This window comes from Crinia signifera, chromosome 4 (assembly GCF_055691185.1).
Source record: "Crinia signifera chromosome 4, ASM5569118v1, whole genome shotgun sequence".
NCBI lineage: Eukaryota > Metazoa > Chordata > Amphibia > Anura > Myobatrachidae > Crinia > Crinia signifera.
The window spans coordinates 16458592-16478672 of NC_139220.1; the positions used below are offsets into that span (position 1 = coordinate 16458592).

The window sequence follows — 20081 nt, forward strand, 5'->3', positions numbered from 1 at the left end:
CAACCAAAGGCTACCAAAAATATTTACAGAAACATGGGTTTTGGTCCACTTTACGACATTTCAAAGCACGGCGGCTGCTACAGAGGTAACCACAGCTGGTGGACAGTTTCTTGCAGGGAAAAAAACCTGCGCACAATCTATACACTAAGGACCTTATTCAGGTTCTTTCGCAAGGTCCCCTCGTTCGCACAGGGACCGATGTTTTCTTATTGCACATTTCTGCGGATGTACTTGTTGCATGCAGCCACAGATTGTTCGCCAGGAACGCCAAGCATGATGGACAGGTGGGGGGCGGGAAGATGACATCACCGGATGTTAGCTGCCCTCCTGCTTCCCCCCCTGAGCAGACACACATCTGTAAGTTTGCTTTGAGGCGAATTGGCGGCCTTACGAATCAACCAGAAACCCCCCCTAAGAATGCTGCCAATCAGAGGAAATAAAATACATTCTGCAATTTAGCATGGATTCAAATTTAGGTTTTAGCCATAAAATATGGACACACCTACCACAGCCAGGTGACCAGGACACCCTGGGTCAGCAAACCAACCTGCCCAAGGTATCACATGAGTGAGAAGCAGCAGTTTAAGAAGGTGATACATTAATAAGAAGCAGCAGCTCATTACGAAAAGGGTTACATAGGTGAGAAGTGGTAATTAAGGTGTTGAAGTGTTACGTTAGTGAAAATCCGTGTGCATGCACTTATACTACACTCGCGACCGGGGGCAGTACATGTAGTGGTGAAAGTATTTCAAGTGCATCTATAGAGGAGTAACTGGTCTGTAAGGGTCGTTCCCACAAAAGGAAAGTTGAAGGAGTGCGCATTAACGCAACCTGTGCAGGATGGAGGTGCGGTCTCTAGGCGGCCCTTTAGCAGTTAGTATACAGCACTGTGCACTGATGAGGATGATCAGCTAATCAACCGTACACACAAGACGAGAGCATCTCAAAATATACACAACACAGAATACAGGCAAAAAAATGTTACCGCGCAAGCTTTTCCGGAGCAACGAGAGACAAATTTCTATCCAGCATCAGGTCCCTAAACCAAGAGTTTGTCCCTTTAATTTTGTTCCTTCATGTAATACCCCATTCACACCAGAAATGCAGGGACAAACCCGGGAATTCAGTTCCCGGGACAATCAGGGACATTCCCGGGTTTGGACCCATTCACACCAGAAATGTCCCTGCATTTTCTGGTGTGAGAAGGGGGCGGAAAGGAGGCGGGCAGGATGGAGGCGGAGAATACTCACCCCGGTTGCTGGTCCTCCGAGCAGGCCAGGGATCCACACAGGCGGCTGCGCAAATGACGGGACAGGCTGCGGATGAAGAGGACGCAGCTCTCCGGCGTCCTCACTGCTGCCGGAGAGCTGCGTCATCATCATCCACCGGCTGTCCCGTCATTTGCGCCCGCCGCCTGCATTAAATTCCCGTCGGACAGGACACGGCAACCCGGGTAAGTATACCCTGTACCTTTCACACCAGCCAGGTCCCCGGGTTGAACCCGGGAACAACCCTAGTACCTAGCCGGGTTGAAATTTGCCCGGAATTTTGTCCCTGGATACTTTCACACCAGCGCTACTACCGGGTTGTTCCCGGACTCAACCCGGGAATTTAGGCTGGTGTGAACGGGGTATTACATGGTTTATTTATATGGCACCACAAGGGACCCATAGCGCCTAACAATACATAAATGGGTAAAGAAGAAAACTAATAAAAACACCAAAAACAATAAAATATATATAAATATTATATATTTTTAAAAATGGAAGTGAGAAACGCCACACAGCGCGTTTCGGGATAACCACCACTTTCAGGTACCGTTTCCTGCCCAGCTGTAGAATAACCCCCGTCTACAGTACACAGCTGGTACTTTCAGTATTCACTCCGTTAACATACAGGAAAGAGAATCAGAATCTGATACTGTAGTTAAGGATTTTATTTAGATCTTCCATTGCCTTATGTAAATGTCTGCCTCCACTGTGCAGCCCTACAGAGGAAGTAGGTCAGGCCTTTATCAAAGCTAATAAGTTTCTTCCTTTAATCTCGCACTTAATTATCAATAATTATTTTATTTAGGAACCCTCGAGCCTCTTTACGTTCCCTTTTTTTGTAAGTTCAACATACTATATGCTCTTTAATTTGTGTTTGTTTTGGAGTTTATGATATATGTATTTAGGTGAACTTTATTTTCCCCCGAGAGCACTAATTTCACGCTACCGAAGGTCACGTTAGTTCCTCCAAGACGCTGTGGTTATTTAAGGACAGTTCAACATGGATCTGGAAGTGAAGTTGTGCTGCGGAATATCCTCAGTGATACCTTGTACTGGATTCCTTCCTGGCCCGCAGCGTGGGACTGACCGGCATTAAGCAGATTCCTACAGGAACGAGGATACTAATGACCTACAAATTATTAATAAGTGTCACATAGTTGCGTTGCTAACCAGGAAAGCTCAGCGGTACATCAGTATGCCAGACACACGGTAGCATCTTTTGAAACGGCAACTGGTAACACGTGACCTGGATCACAATCACATCCGGATAGTTTCCGAATGGTATATAGATCACACGGATGGTTGCGGGCTAGAGCAGGCAACTAACTCGGTCCTCAGGACCCCACACAGTTCCCGTTGTCCAGGTCACCAGGCAGGTGCACTCATTACTCATTGACACATTTTAAAAGATCCACAGGTGGAGCTAATTATTTCACTTGTGATTCTGTGTGGAGACTTGGAAAACGTGCACTGCGTGGAGTCCTGAGGACTGCATTTGAGAACCTGTGTGCTAGAGATATAAGGATCTGTGGAAATCAGAAGCCACCTGAATTTTGTGGATCCGAGGAGATCCGATCTGAGCAGAGTCAAAGTTTGAATCTTCTCTTGTTTTATCAATTGGATGTAAAATCAGAATTTGGAGTTTTTCCTCTATGGGCATCCCAGAAACCCACAATGCATTCCCGAACAGGAAATTAATCTCGCACTATACTTAGCGGAGATCACCTGCGACTATTTGTGGCTTAAAAAAAAAATCGGGTACTTGTGTATTTTGGCGGCGCCCATCGCATCGCATACCATAACGCATACGATGGTATGCGATGCGACGCGATATCGTACGATAGTGCACGATGGCATACAATTTTGAAATTGTATGCCATTGTACATGGCATACAATGCCATATGATGCAATGCGATTAAACATTGTATAAGCACCCTAATGGGTGAGGGGCGGCGGTACGCGTCCTACGACCTTTTCATACCCCCACTATCCACATCGGCGTGGAGTTGAGAATAGAATAGTGTGGCGAGCGCAGCGAGCCACCGAGCCCGAAGCGTGGCGAGCGCAGCAAGCCCCGCGAGGGGACGCGGATACCTGTGAAGCCCGCGAAGGGACGCGTTTACCTGTGAAGGTATCCGCGTCCCCTCGATGCGCTCGCCACACTATTCTATTCTCAACTCCACGCCGACGTGGATAGTGGGGGTATGAAAAGGTCGTAGGACGCGTACCGCTGCGCTCGCCACGCTTCGGGTTCACGTTTATAGTGGGGGGGTGGCGTGGGGGTGCAACATTGTAAGCACCCATTAGGGTGCTCAAAAGCACCCTTTAGGGTGCTTATACGATTTTTTATCGTATAGGGGGTCAAAATCGGGTCGCATCGCATGCCATCGGGTACATGGCATGCGATGCGATACGTTCATCGTACGACGGACATCGGGGGCGCCGCCAAAATACACAAGTACCAAAAATCGCATATAGCTCTAATACCCCATACAAACGGGGTGATTCTATGAAGAATCGCTGGGGATTTGGTCACTGAACAACCCATATCCTTGTGCATACGGGCGACTGTTGCCGGGAGCGCGCTACTGCGACCAGCCCTGCAATGGTTCCTGCGACCAGCGGCTTACCCCCGCAGAGTGTGCCGTGTTCACCAGGGATCATCGCTGGTCGCAGATGAAAACGGGACACAGGGCGATATGCTGGCGGAGGGATATATCGCTCAGCCAGCATATCACCCCGTGTGTACGGGGGTTAATAATCATTCAAAAAGCAGCCAAGACTAAAATATAAATAAAAACAAACACTCAAAAAGAATTAATAAATACAATCCTGAGCAAACAAAGGACGGCGCAGCGCGTTCCATCCAGAAATATGGCCGGGAAGGCATCCGTCTCCATTAATCTGGGTGAACACCCCTATTGGGATTACAGTGCTGCAGGCCCCGGTTCTGCAGTCTCCTTACTGCGGCTTAAGGCTGATCACTGCTGACAATTTTAGCTTAGGTTCCCTGCCAGGCAGGAGGATGAACAAAATCTGTTTGTCCACGGGGCAAATGACAGGAACAGTCACGGAGACTCGAAGTCTGTTTTATTAGAGATGCTTCCTTGTTTTCTAGGAGAAGGTCAAATTAGCTCAGCGTGAGGCAGGAAAGAAAACATTAGATTTAAAAGGACGGAACGCAATTTGTATGCTAATATAATCACACAGAGGATCCCACGTGGGCATTAATGAAGTTCAGGCGAGATACCTGCTTCTGCGGAATTCATGTCGTTCGGGATTTAAGACCGGCGACGTTACATTTGAACAAAAGGCCCGATCGGAGTCACACACACACACACAATACTGGTATTCGTGCAAATGGGCATTTTTTCACTGTGTGTCGCTAAAAAGCTGCAGTTGCGACTGAAATACATGGTGGTTAAGTGCGCTGGGAATTCCTGAGCGGGGACTATTGGAGGCCAAACAGGGATTCTGCACCTGGAACCTGCAATACCTGCACCCCATCATGGTCGACATGTCAATAAGTCGACTAAAAGGTACAAAATATACAAAATGACAAACAAAAAAACCTTGCGTCAATCTTTCTTCGGTTGACCATTTCCATGTAAAAGTTTTTCTGTGTTGCCGTTTTCTATCAGTCAACATTTTCACTGTTGACCTTTCAACCCTGTGCATGTCGACCGCTTCTACCCTGGGTGCACACAGCGTGATATATCAGCAATGGCATAGCGTATAGTTACTTTTCTGCGAACAAATGATCTAGAAAATGAATCCTTTACGCTCCTCCAGGACTCCGTGAGACGGACGAGGATTTTTAAAAATGTTCTCACAAATTCTGGCGATTAGCTACAGCCTTAAGCGCAGATATTTTAACACTTGGAGCTGATGAACTCTGGACCTTTTTTTTTTTTTTTTGGAACATTTGTCTAATTTAGTTCAACAAGAATCCAAAAGAAAGAAGAAAAAAAAAAAAGTGTCATCAAAGATGCAAATGAGAAGAGACAAGTTTTACATTAGGACTACGTCATTGCAATGGATGTGCAATTCTCACACCCGCACTATTCTCTGGGAAGCGTGTTACTCTCTGCTGTGCCGACACCATCAGATTCTCTTAAAGGGGCACGTCTGATAAAATAAGCGGAACCAGGTCTGTAATAACCTTGTGTCCTATAATCTATATACTATTCAATGGAATGGCGCATTCGGTTTACTCGAGTTGGTAAATAAGCGGACCTCGAGCAGCTGATGAACTACAGATCCCAGCAAACCCTGCTACCGTTTTAGCACAGATACTGATAGCAGAACGTACTTTTTGTACTAGTGGGATGATTCAGGTTGGTTTGCAAACGCAAACTCCTTTAATGGGCAAAACCGTGTTGCACTGCAAATGGGGCAGATGTAACATGTGCAGAGAGTTAGATTTGGGGCGGAGTTATTTTGTTTCTGTGCAGGGTAAATACTGGCTGCTTTATTCTTACGCTGCAATTTAGACTTCAGTTTCAACACACCCCTCCCAACTAGAACTCTCTCTGCACCTGTTACATCTGCCCCACCTGCAGCGCAGCATGTTTTTGTCCATTAAAAGGAGTTTGGTTTTGCAAACCACCCTGAATTAGGCCCAAGATGCGATGCAATCTAGTTGAAAAAGTATGGCGCACATTGCTGTGTGTATGGGCCCCGGAACACAATTATGTTAGTAAACTAGAGGGAGTGTTAGACTGCAGGGCAGATGGGTGAGGCTACAGTAAGGGAGTGTAAACGGTGCCCATATACTAGATCGATTTACTAGTCATTTGGTCACTTTATATGCGATTGTGGCGATAAAATGAATGAAAAAGCATCTAAATCGCATGTTATTGACAGGTCCGGTGCGCGTCATATCGGAGCCTGCAGATCACACTTGCTTATTTATCGCATCTCACCAGGCTTCACATACGATACATGAATGCATGGGGGGGGGGGGGGGGAATCATGGGTAACTGCACCTCTTAGAAAAGTCACCCTGGTGGATGGGGCTTTTCGGGTTAGGCTTTGTAAGGGGAGGTTAGGGTTGAATGCTAGTTAGGGGCTAAGAATAGCAATAACCACTGCTGAGAGCTCCGCAGGATCCCCTAAAATTCAATCACTAGATCACAAGGCACTTTTTGTCACCATCCAATCAGTGTCACCAAATGAAAGTCGGCATGGCCAGTGTTGACATGCCAAGCTTGTCGGCATTATGAACTGTGTCAAAATATACCGCACCCTGACAAAAGTCATCACCGGTAACACACATTACCAGCATCGTACGCACATTAGCAATCTGTGTGCATTACTACCCCACACGTCCCTTGGTGAGTCAGCGAGCGGGCAGGCCACCTGTAAGTGACGTACACATTGCTGGGTGCCCTGAGAATCTGCCTCATCCCGTTCCTTATAGAGAGGCATATGCTGCAATGTTCTCCTTGTACAGACCATATGGGCACAGCTGTCCCTGTCCCTCCACAGCCCACGCTGCTATATTATACATGGCGACCCGTCCTGCGATCAATAAGGCCTAAGCGGGAAGCCAGCGTACATTATTAATGATAATCAGGATCACCCCGTCCCCCTTTGGCTCGTATAGTGAGGAGAGGTCACAGGGGCAGTAGATGGGGGAATAGAGAGTTCGGAGGGGAACACAAGAAGCACAAACTAATTTCTCATTTGTAACTGGATATATTGTGGGTAATTGCTGCCAATGGCAATGCTGGCGGGTGACAGACGTTCACAGGCGGGAAAAATACTTAGAGAAAAGGGAATTTCCCAGAATGCACAGCAATATATACACAGGTAAGCGTCAAAACATGAATCTCTGTGTTATGGTGTATTAGGGAAATCTATAGCGGAACATCCTTGGGTACAGGACAGTAGAAGATGCCAGAGGGGAAATTTAGTAAAGCTTCTAAAAATATAAAGAGGTGATGTTGCCCGTAGCAACCAATCAGATCCGGTCTATTATATTCTGATTCAAACTGACTGGTTGGTACGAGCAACATCACCCATTTATATTTAAATACTTCAGTCAATTTACCCCCTGTAGTCTGTAGATGGTGGTAAACTGTGAATAGGGGGAGATTAATAATGGCTGCCCTGTACACTTACTTTGTGTAGCCATGGAAACCGCAGCCATTGCTTAGGCACTGTGATGCTATTAGTCAATCATACCATTAATAATGTTCTAATAACAATATATCACACTAATAAAAAAACAAGGGGGAAGGGGTAGAACGGGAACCACCAGGGTGACCTCACTGCCTAGGACTCGCACATACCCAGCGAGAGCCCTGCCTGACCTTAGAACACACTCGCTGTTCCCGGCGGTCAGATTCGGACGCTTGGCATTTACTTGTGACACTGCAGTGTTGCCCGTTCATGTGCCATCTACAATTACAGGTTGCGTAAGGCTGCGGGTGTATAATCGGCAGAACGTCTGCCCGTGACCTCAGGTTTGTCTGTGGCTTGTCATTGCAGAGAGCAGCGTTCCTGGCGCTGACGAGCTGGGACAGGCAACGCTGCAGACAGACCGAGGACGACATTGCAACAAGGCAAAGGGACTGCTGCAATGCAGACGGGGCGAAGAGAGTGACAAGGCTGCCAAGGCCGCGTTCCAGAGGAATATGGATCAGTTCCCACATTTATACTTCAGTAATTACAGCGGGCCGTGATGGCAGTGATGTCCCCGAGGGACTTATGCAAATCCCCCAAATACGAATGCAAACTAAAATGATCAATTTGGGGGACTGCGGTCAGTGATCCAGCGCGGTCACAACGGCCTACTGCCACAATTCACCCCAAAATGTTGTCGATCCCACTGCACTGAAGACCCGCTCTCGGTAATATCACGTCTACAAGCAAATGCCAAGTTCGTGGTGTTCTAAAATTTAGAGACCTCCATAAAGAAATTGACTGCGATGGGAGTTCTAGGTCACATGGGACCTAGGGTAAATGTACTAAAGCTTCTAAAAATGAAAAGTGATGTTGCCATAGCAACCAGATACTGTCTATCATTTTCTAGGATGCAACAGAGAAATGATAGACAGATCAAGTTACTACGGGCAACATCACCGCTTTTTTTTTTTTTATTATTTTATTTCCAGACGCATTAGTAAATTGACCCCACAGTCAGTTGTGTGCACAGGTGTCCTGGGAGAGAATAGGGATCTTTGTGATAATTAGTTATATGCCCCCCACCCCCTTCACCAAGCATTAGTGGTATCTATGATACACTGGTTAGTCTCCAGGGCTGGGGGTCATTAATGGGCTCTCTTACCACCCACGTGGAGAACTTAATTGAGGGGCTCAGTGGATAAGAGGCTCCACAGCTACACGGGATTAGAACTAACATCTGCCATCTCCTCCATTAACCTCTAACCTTGCGGCATCCTCTGCCCAGATCTCACTGCTGGCACAACCCAAATCCCTGATATTCTATTCCAAGGCAGGAGTCCGTGCCGCTTGTGCCTCTATTCGACTGCGCTCACCAAGGTGCCCATAACTGCGTATCGCCCATCACTTTAGATGGGGGTGATCTGCTTGGGCTCCAATTGTTTTTTTGCGCTGATCTTGCGTTGAAGTCCCCAGTTTATCCTATCAAAAATGGCTAAACTCGACAAATGTATGACAAGTGGCATTATGCCACCTCAGGAGGCTGCCAGCAGAAAAGACGCCAGCATGCCCAGCGGCAGAAACAATCAAATATCTGCTGGCAGGTGAGACAACAATTGAATCAGCCCCCTAAAGTATCACAGCAATAACAAAATGGCAGCAGACTCGCCGGTATTTAGCATGACCCAAGTGTGTATACCAGGGATGGGGAACCTTCGGCCCTCCAGCTGTTATGCAACTACACATCCCAGCATGCCCTGCATCAGTTTTAGCATGTCCAAATAGCAAAACTGTAGCAGGGAATGCTGGGATGTGTAGTTGCACAACAGCTGGAGGATCCCCATCCCTGTATACGGGGGGATTATATTGTGGGATAGGCAGGGCAAACAATGAGCTGTCCTCAGTGCTTTCCCGTCAGTGAAGTGTAATAAACAGGCGGCCTTCAGGCGGAGATTAGTGACAGTCAAAGATCACAGAACTGTAATCTGCGCAATGGACGGGATAATATTTGTAATCATCGCTGCCTTTCCGCAGAGCGTCCATTTTGCTTAGTGACCTGATAATGCCGTTAGCGCACATCGGGGGAGATTTAACAATGCTTGGAGATAAAGTGGAAAGGGATAAAGTAGCGGTCAATCCGCTCCTAACACTTCTGTTTAACATGGCCTGTACCATGACAATTAGGAGCTGGTTGTTGTGCATTTATCTATTTGCATGACCATTTACCATATTTTATTAAAAAAAAAAAAAAAAAACTACGCAACGTGGGGGCGGCCATTTTGTTGGCTGATCCAATACACATGTCTACTAATCCAGTGAGCATACGGGAGGTATGGGTGTACTAGAAGGACATTTGAGTCTATAATTCACTGCTTCAAATACTCCACACAAAAATGAGAAAACAAAAAAGCCTTATCCAACAGGTGGGACTTGAACATTGTTCCCCCCCCCCCATCTTAGCAAGTAGACGCCCAGATTCTGCACGTCGGCGTCTAGAAGCAGATGGTAACTCACAAGGGACTTCGCGCCCATTGTCTGACGAGCAGAAATTTAGGTTGAACTGCCCATCGGTGTCAGCTGTCTCATTGTGGTTCGCTGACCCACAATAATCCATTATGCTTCTGCAACAGGGAAGCCGGCCTCACGCACAAAAAGAGCCAACACAACAGACACACAGCCCCTTCCGCAGACGGACAGGGGCAGATTTACTTCTGGGAATCTGTACAGAGAGTCTGGTGCGGGGAGTGGACGGGACAGAGTGAGAGGACACCCCTGTCTGACCACTAAATGCAGCAACTGGGGCTCATTCGTTAGATGCTACCAGAAACACAACAATCTCATCCTGTGACACAAACAGACACAGAATGGCCAGGACTGAGATCCTGCAACAGGACAGCTTGCAAAAAAAAAAATCTCAGCTCCAGGAAAAGTGCCTTATTTTGGTTGCAGGAAGGAAGAACATATAATCTCTGGCTGGAAATAGCTGCCGGTGGGCAGAACGTGTGCCGCGCCTGTACAGCTGGGCCTCAACTTTTAAATGGACATTGAAACTTATTTTTTTTAAAAGGCAACTTTATATACCACTCTTGAGGGTGATTCACTTGTTAAATGGGCACTCGGAACTGCAGGTGGGGCAGGTGTAAGAATAAAGCAGTAAATATTTACCCTGCACAGAAACAAAATAACTCGCCCAGATCTAACTCACTCTACACCAGTTACATCTGCCCCACCTGAAGCGCAGCACAAATTTGCCCTGCGATCAGGACTGAATTAGCCCCAATAAGCCGCGGTTCTGAGGGATGATTGCCCAGTGTATGAGGAACCGACACATTGCGGTCACGTTCACGCTGCTCTGCGGATACCCTGTACATTGCTCAGTCCCTCTACAGCAGGACAGTATCCCTCCACCAGAGTCAGCGATGTCCTGACCACAGAGGAAACAGACGGCCCAGCCATTCCTTCTGCTGTCTGTGTCGTGGGAAAGCCAAGGCCTCATAAATCAGTATTTAATAAGGAAGGTGGGGGATGGGAGAGGGTAACGATGGTCAGCCAGACAAGAGCTTCAGCCACTCCAAGAATCTCTATAAAATCCATTGTTAAGATTAAAAAAAATAAAATAGAGCAGCAACTATAACCAGTAAACGTTCCACCTAAACTCCAACCGTTGCATCAAAACCGCAATAAATTAGTCCCCAATAAATCCTGCAGTGGGACAGGTGACATTCCGCGCTCCCAGCCGAAGCACCCAGCAACCGAGGAAAGATCACACACAAAACAGGGTGCACTAGAACGTAACACATGAATATCTTATTCTGTTTGTAGGATTTCGCTGTTACACCAAGCGGCACATGGGCATTCAAACTGATTTTACTTCACGTTGTCAAAACTGAGCGACAGTTGTCTTATTTATAAGACACCTCAAAGTTGTTAATGTACTATAGAGGCCATAGCACTCCCTACGCCATCTCTTTACCGAAGATGTATTACCACCTACTATCCCAGTCAGAGACAGCTCAGGCGTCAGAGCGTGACGGCAGCCAAATGCTGTTCTTCATAGTGAGCGCGGCCACTTCCTGCGCACCTGGGCCTCAGGGTGCTGTAAACCCAACTCACAGTCACCACCTTTTATCATACCCAAATCCCCCACTCCGCTTAGTCAGAGGCCGTCTCCTCCGCTCCGGGCTCCTGCTGGGTTCTATGCCAGAGATTTTGTAGTTATTAGTAATTGTTTATCTATACCAGACCTAAGAGTCTGCAACTGTTGTGGAACCACACATCCCAGCATGCACTGCCAGTCTTGGCATTACATAATAGAAAAACTGTCAGGGCATGCTGGGACCTGTAGTTTCATAACAACTGGAGAGCCAGCAAGATCACATGTGAAGTAGAATACACATCTTAGTAAATCCCCCCCCCCCCAAGTATCCAATCAGAATATTTCTGCAGAGTGTAAAAAACCCACAAAAAACACTGGGAGCACATACAAACTGCACACAGATAGGCCATGTCCAGGAATGTAATGGTGTGCACACACAGTGCAATTTACCTTTCAATTTTGACTATATAGTCAAAAAACTAATAAGGATCACAGACATTGAACGGAGATAGAACATGTTTTTAATCTTTCTATATAAAATAGTGTGCCCGAAACATTGCGGACGAAGCGAGCGATGTGAGGGGATGCGGTTCACATCAAACTGTGTCCATGTCGACTGTGTCGACATTCAGGTAAAAAAAAACCCGGGGAAACCCCCACGTCGACCTTTTGACTGTAAACCTTGCCCATGTCGACCCAGTTGGTGTAGACCTAACAACCCACACCCAAATAGCATATGAGTTAGCAAAGATTACATAGCAATCGGATCTTATGGTGTGTACACACGGTGAGATTCCTTTGCTATCCAACTTAAGATCCCATTGCTACGCAATATTTACATACAATTCATACAATCTGCATTCGATTTGCAATATATGGTCATTGCTGCAACGTCTATTAAGCTTTTCGATTTCAGCTGAACAGGAGCGCGCATCGGCATCGCGATAGAAAGCTTAAAAAACATGTTCTCTATACGATGTAAATGCGATCCTGATTCGATTGCCTATATAGTCCAAATCGAATGTCAAATTGTACCGTGCGTACACAGCATTAGTCGAATACAAAAGGAATCTCACCGTGTGTACACACACCATAACTCTTGATTTCAGCGATACGAGAGGACAATGCTGACCACTGTGCCACATCTTCCGCTTCGTAAACAACTGGGTTAAGAAGCGATGCTAGTTAAATGCACTCAATTAACTCAGTGTTGGGGCTTCATAATGAATACAAAGTGGTGGGGGGGGAACCCGGACGAGGCCACTAATCTTTTTAAAACAAAGGTTTGGGGAGGCAAAACTATACTACAGGTGTAATCACTGAAAACACATCGCATTACCCTGACAATGCCGCAAATCCTTATGGAACAATGATGGCCTTCAAAACACATCTGTGTGATATTATTCCAAGATGACGTAGCGTAGACAGACGCAAGTCCACAAACACTCAGTGACCGACACAAGTCACTAAACAGCCGGCAGTGTTTGTTCTGCTGACGGCACCCGGCCGTCATTACAGTACAAAGGTGCTTTGCTAGGACCGGTGCCCCTGGGTACAAAAACCATGCATAGTCACACTCTATAGTCAGATATCCCAATAAGTAGGACGTCTTATTACATTGCTGCTACTGGGGAAGAGCAGGAAGTGTGTATAGGACACAGCTCCTGCTCGGCATTGTGGGTACTGCCCGGCGACTTCTCCAAAGGCGTATTGGGCTCGCTATAATAAAGGAGTATTTATCAAGGCATGGAGAGAGATAAAGCACTAACCAATCAGCCTGTAAAACAACAGCGTACACATGTATTCTCTATATAACCCTAGCATCATTGTTCATTTACTGCTTTAATTACTGTTCCTTCACGGAACACTAAAAAGCAGCTGCATGATCTTCCAAAAGTCTCTCTATGACATTAAATGTTTCCCTTCGGACCCCCGCAGGCAGCCATTGTGCCATTATTATTATACAACAGAGCGGAAGATGTTACTCTGTCACACACGTGCGGATATATTGGTTTCTGGACATGAACAAGGTAGAACAGACTATGGGGTTATTCTGATTCACTCGGAAAGGCACAATCACTCTCTTATGGACAAAACCATGTGCTCTGCAGGTGGGGCAGATGTAACATGTGCAGAGAGTTAGATTTGGGTGTTTTATTGTTTCTGTGCAGGGTAAATACTGGCTGCTTTATTTGTACGCTGAAATATAGATATCAGTTTGAAGTAACCCCCCCCCCCATCCAAATCTAACTCTCTACACACGTTACATCAGCCCCACCTGCAGTGCACATGGTTTTGTCCATTAAAGAGTGATTGTGCATTCCGAGTGAATCAGAGTAACCTCCTATTTGAAAATGTCAGTACTAAGGGGAATATTTATTAGCGCTTGTCACTTTACAGGCATTTAAAAAAGGCAGGTAGGAGCTGATTGGTTGGTGCTCTATCTCTCCAAACTCTTATACATTGTACCTATGCATGGTGCAAGCAGACATTTATAAGACTGCATGTAGAAATCCACAGTACTCCGACCAGAAAGCATTCCAAAATCTCTGTGCATCATGTGCCATGTGACTGTGGTTTCCATGGTTGCTACAAGACACAGTTTAGGCTGCGAGTTATAAACTAGTCATAGCAGCCCGAAGAAACAAACCATTGAAAAATGGTCATTTCCATGCTGCATCTTATAACCTGCCATGATGAATTTCTTATTCACAGCCTTGTTTTTTTATTTCATGAGATTGCAACTTTAAATTCAATACGGTTAAATATTTAAAGAACAAACATCTTTTGTTTCAATATTAAATTATCAGCTGCGCTATGAAGCCAAGGCAAAAAAAGCTTGTAACTTAAATGACAATTTAATTAATGTGCCTGACCTATATAGAGGTCTCCTCCACGTCTGCTAATAAACAGGGAGATTCGCATTACTCACTGCGTCGGCAAAGGGGTTGTATCCTGCAGACCTGGCGTCTGCGATGCGTCTCCCCAAGCTTTAATGTACTAACAAGTGTCGACGGCACCTGCATGATCAAGGGAACGGCAACCAGATTCCACAAATGATCAGACTTCTAGTAATTTTAGAACGGACATTCGGGAATGATCGTCGCCATTTACAGGTCTCCGATTGCCAGACTACATTCATGTAGAACTGGTGTACGTAAATTGCTTTAAAATGAGCAAACAGCCCTGCATGCCTTGGCAAATAGTATTTCACTGTAAACTGGTTTGTTAAATAATTTTCCCTGCTAAGCGGCCCAACATTTCTAATTAATCGGCCCAACATTTCTAATAAAAAAAAAAAAGTGGTTACTATAATGGTCGTTTCCCAGTGATAAATGACCATTTAGATTAAAGCCAACCTGTGTATCTCTGGGGTGTGAGCCCTGGGACGCCGTATTATATACATGTTCCCATGGCTGCATTGAACTAGTTTATAATATATTGCCTGCTGACTGGTAGTCCTCATCCCATAAGATCCTGGCTTCCCTAGGTAAACACTGCAGCACACAGGTGTATCCGCCCACTGCGACATCCGCACAATAATGACACCACCACTTCGCCACCTTGCAAAATCTCACACCAGGAGTGACCGTGCAACAGATTAATAAACGGTTTATCGCAACGAAGATGAGGAAGTTGTGGATTTACAGCGTGCGCAGAGGACACATTACCCAGAATAACCTACTCAGCTGTGCGTGAAGATTGACGACCCAGTAATTATACGCGCTAGCAGAGTCTAGTTCATGTCTGCAACATCAGCCAAAGAGTCCGGCACTTGGACCCAACCCAGGGTCACCGAAGCCCATTAGTGTGGGCAAACTTTTCTGGCTTAAAGAACTGCAACCACATTTGTATGACAACACCCCCCAGTCCATACTCCAGTCCCTCACATGCATCCATATTGCGGGCCCACTACCACCAAGTCCATAATCCAGCTGTCTCTCATACACGTCCATACTCTACTCCCCCTTACAGCACTCAGAGAACTTATGCCTATTGGCAAAAGTCCCTTCACATGGGTTCAATAGGTCAGTTCTGCGGATTGCTTTTGCTCTGGCCAACCTGTGGCTCCCCAGCTGTTGTGAAACTACACTTCCCAGCATGCCCGGCACAGTTTTATTCTCACCACTTTGACATAGGATTACACTTGATGTGAACTCTGGCCACTCCCACCTGTGTCAGTGATGTCACTTCCAGAGAGCTCTGGCATAACACACATCTACGAACACTCCTGTTATTATTTCCCATAATTATTATCACATACCACCTAACAGTGACAACAGCGACACCCCTGGGTGTCACCCAATAGCAGCATCACAACATCAGCCACTTCCAAAGTTGTAGAACAGTACAGAAGGCAAAAAGGTGCATAGGCCATATACAGTACATACAGAGAGGGTGTTCCAAAAAGTACAAAGGTGACCACAAAAAAGCTAATGCTACAAGTTGCGGGAAAGTGACAGAGTATATAATATACACATACTTCATGTCTCTCCAAGGCTTTAACAATCAGCTCCTAACTGTCATGCCTACCGCCTGAATACTGTCTGAGAGTATCCCGCTGTCAGTATACGGCCTGTCACTATACTAGGGTACAAAAGGCAAATTGCTAGGAACAGTTACCTCACCTATCAAATTAAAACACCTGACCCACAGAGTTTACAATCTGAAAAGAAACGCCTGATTGCAGAGCTTTGCTTAAAACGCAAATGATAGGAAATCCAGCATAAAAGGACGGCTTGGGGCTACGGTCCCACTTGACGTCATCAGTCACAGTCCCACTGCTAGGACTATTTAGCATGCGCATGACAGCAGTGTCACAGTGGTGCCAACAGCGGCAGGATAATGCTAATACACAAGAGGCAATCATTAGCCTGACAGGACTGGAAGCTGCCCACCCCTCATACAATCTCTCCCCCCATCTCCAGCTACACAGTGGCAACTGCTCAGCAGAAATATCACATTTATATGGGAAAAGCAGTTGTGTCCCTATGACCAGTACATCATGATCTGCTCCGGACCAGATATCCCAGTATGTGTCATTGCTTCTCCAATGCTTCACAGTGTTGTGTATCAGAGGAGGCGGGCTGCTGCAAGTCATCTTGGTAAATCTGGAGACGTCCTCTGCAGTAGGGTTTAATCAGAGCTTTGTCGTGGAGGCCGAGATGCCGGCAGAGGCAGGACGTGGGGGCTGGGATGTAAATATCACAGCATCCCAACATCACATCCGCTGGTGCAATGGTCATAGATAGATAGGATAGGAAAGCACAGATGCCACTAATGTGTCCTGATACATACACACTGTATTGGGTTTCTCGTCCATGTTCTGGCATTTCTCAGGGAAAAGTACCATAATCTGATAAAATATCCTACATTTTGTGCCTGTGGTCTCACCTCCTCGCCTGCTGTATCTCTGTGCTCAGACATATCTGTATAGAAGCCTGTATTATGTTTATATAAGAAAGCCCAACACAGTGTCACTCCACAGAGCCAACCCTGCAACGTCTTACTAGACACCCCAACACCATGCACCCCATTGTCACACTACAGCATTCACACACTATATCACTACACCAGAGCAGACACCCAACACCACACCTGCCAACCTACCACAACACACTCATACTGTATCACTAGTCCAGGGCAGGCACCCCACACCTCCGCTACACCACACCGGCCAACCCACCATAACACTCTCACACTGTATCACTTCTCCAGGGCAGGCACCCCACACCTCCGCTACACCACACCGGCCAACCTACCACAACACACTCATACTGTATCACTTCTCCAGGGCAGGCACCCCGCACCTCCGCTACACCACACAGGCCAACCTACCATAACACTCTCACACTGTATCACTTCTCCAGGGCAGGCACCCCACACCTCCGCTACACCACACCGGCCAACCTACCACAACACACTCATACTGTATCACTTCTCCAGGGCATGCACCCCACACCTCCGCTACACCACACCGGCCAACCTACCACAACACTCTCACACTGTATCGCTTCTCCAGGGCAGGCACCCCACACCTCCGCTACACCACACCGGCCAACCCAGCACAACACTCTCACACTGTATCGCTTCTCCAGGGCAGGCACCCCACACCTCCGCTACACCACACCGGCCAACCTACCACAATACTCTCACACTGTATCGCTACTCCACGGCAGGCACCTCACACCTCCGCTACACCACACCGGCCAACCCAGCACAACTCTCACACTGTATCACTTCTCCAGGGCAGGCACCCCGCACCTCAGCTACACCACACCGGCCAACCCACCACAACACTCTCACACTGTATCACTTGTCCAGGACAGGCACCCAGCACCTCCGCTACACCACACCGGCCAACCTACCACAACACTCTCACACTGTATCACTTCTCCAGGGCAGGTACCCCGCACCTCCGCTACACCACACCGGCCAACCCAGCACAACACTCTCATACTGTATCACTACTCCAGGACAGGCACCCCACCCCACACCTCCACTACACCCCACAACACCCAGGAGCAGGCACCCCACCACCCTGCGCCCCAGACGAGGGCACCCCACCACCCTGCGACCCAGGAGCGGGCACCCCACCACCCAGGAGCAGGCACCCCACCACCCTGCGAATCAGGAGCGGGCACCCCACCACCCTGCGACCCAGGAGCGGGCACCCCACCACCCTGCGACCCAGGAGCGGGCACCCCACCACCCTGCGACCCAGGAGCGGGCACCCCACCACCCTGCGATCCTCCAAGAGCGGGCACCCCACCACCCTGCGATCCTCCAAGAGCGGGCACCCCACCACCCTGCGATCCTCCAAGAGCGGGCACCCCACCACCCTGCGATCCTCAAAGAGCGGGCACCCCATCACCCTGCGATCCTCAAAGAGCGGGCACCCCATCACCCTGCGATCCTCCAGGAGCGGGCACCCCATCACCCTGCGATCCTCCAGGAGCGGGCACCCCATCACCCTGCGATCCTCCAGGAGCGGGCACCCCATCACCCTGCGATCCTCCAGGAGCGGGCACCCCATCACCCTGCGATCCTCCAGGAGCGGGCACCCCATCACCCTGCGATCCTCCAGGAGCGGGCACCCCATCACCCTGCGATCCTCCAGGAGCGGGCACCCCATCACCCTGCGATCCTCCAGGAGCGGGCACCCCATCACCCTGCGATCCTCCAGGAGCGGGCACCCCATCACCCTGCGATCCTCCAGGAGCGGGCACCCCATCACCCTGCGATCCTCCAGGAGCGGGCACCCCATCACCCTGTGACCCAGGAGCGGGCAACGCATTACCCAGGAGCGGGCACCGCATTACCCGGGAGCGGGCACCCCATCACCCCGTGACCCAGGCGCGGGCACCCCATCACCCCGTGACCCAGGCGCGGGCACCCCATCACCCAGGATCGGGCGCACGTCGCACAGACACCCGGGCTACCTCGCCCTCCAGGCAGCATCTCCGCCAGGCACCCAGCGCAGCTGCCTACGTCCCCCGCAGCACCGGCCCATCTTACCGGCCAGCTCATCAGGCTCCAGCCCGCTGTCCGCGTCCGTCCCGCATATCACGAAGTAATGGGCCAGGCGACAAGGAGCAGCGGCCGGGCCCGGAGAGGAGCCGCTGCCCCCGCTCATCGTCTCGGCGTCCAGGCTCCCGGCTGTGTGGTGAGAACCCCGGAAAGATGCTCTCAGCGCCCGCGCCGCTCTCTCTCCATATCCCCGGACACTGAATGAGCGGCGCCCGCTCCAGAATCACCGGTCACCTGAGTGCGGGAGCGCGCCGCAAGCTCCGCCCAGCAGGGGGCGCTACTACCGCACTGTACCCGCCCACCACCGGGAGCGAGCGCAGTGACCGTCCACGCCCCCTTCCACCCGGACACTGTATAGTTTATATGCTGTGTATCCAGGGAAGTTGCTCATAGCAACCAATCAGCTTTGAGGGAGAATTTATTATTTAACTGCTGCAAAATGTGATTGGTTACTATGGAGTAGCATGCAAGTCATTGGTATATACCGCAGCGACAGCTCGTGAGGAGCAGCCATCGGTATATACCGCAGCGACATCGCGTGAGGCGCAGCCATCACTATATACCACAGCGACAGCCCGTGAGGCGCAGCCATCGGTATATACCACAGCGACAGCCCGTGAGGCGCAGCCATCGGTATATACCTCAGTGACAGCCCGTGAGGTGCAGCCATCACTATATACCACAGGGACAGCCCGTGAGGCGCAGCCATCACTATATACCACAGCGACAGCCCGTGAGGCGCAGCCATCGGTATATACCAAAGCAACAGCCCGTGAGGTGCAGCCATCGGTATATACCGCAGCGACAGCCCGTGAGGCGCAGCCATCGGTATATACCGCAGCGACAGCCCGTGAGGCGCAGCCATCGGTATATACCAAAGCGACAGCCCGTGAGGCGCAGCCATCGGTATATACCGCAGCGACAGCACGTGAGGCGCAGCCATCGGTATATACCGCAGTGTGACAATGACTTGGTTGACCACGACTAGTTAGATGCCGAAAAATAGGCAGCGTCTAAATGGACAGTAACATTAATCAGACGCAAGGAAAGGTCG

The 20081-nt window shown here is 48.7% G+C and overlaps 1 protein-coding gene across 3 annotated transcripts in view; it reads right to left on the minus strand.

Annotated features, from left to right (window-relative positions):
- Window positions 1–19300, minus strand: part of DENND5B (DENN domain containing 5B) — a 64846-nt gene extending 45546 nt beyond the window's left edge. For 2 of the 3 annotated variants that reach the window (XM_083181236.1, XM_083181234.1), the window contains exon 1: window positions 19016–19300. In XM_083181236.1, coding sequence (XP_083037362.1) covers window positions 19016–19133 — 118 coding nt within the window. In that variant the 5' untranslated portion in view covers window positions 19134–19300. The remainder of the gene's footprint in view (window positions 1–19015) is intronic. The other variant, XM_083181237.1, reaches the window with a different exon arrangement.
- Between the last annotated feature and the right edge of the window lie 781 nt (window positions 19301–20081).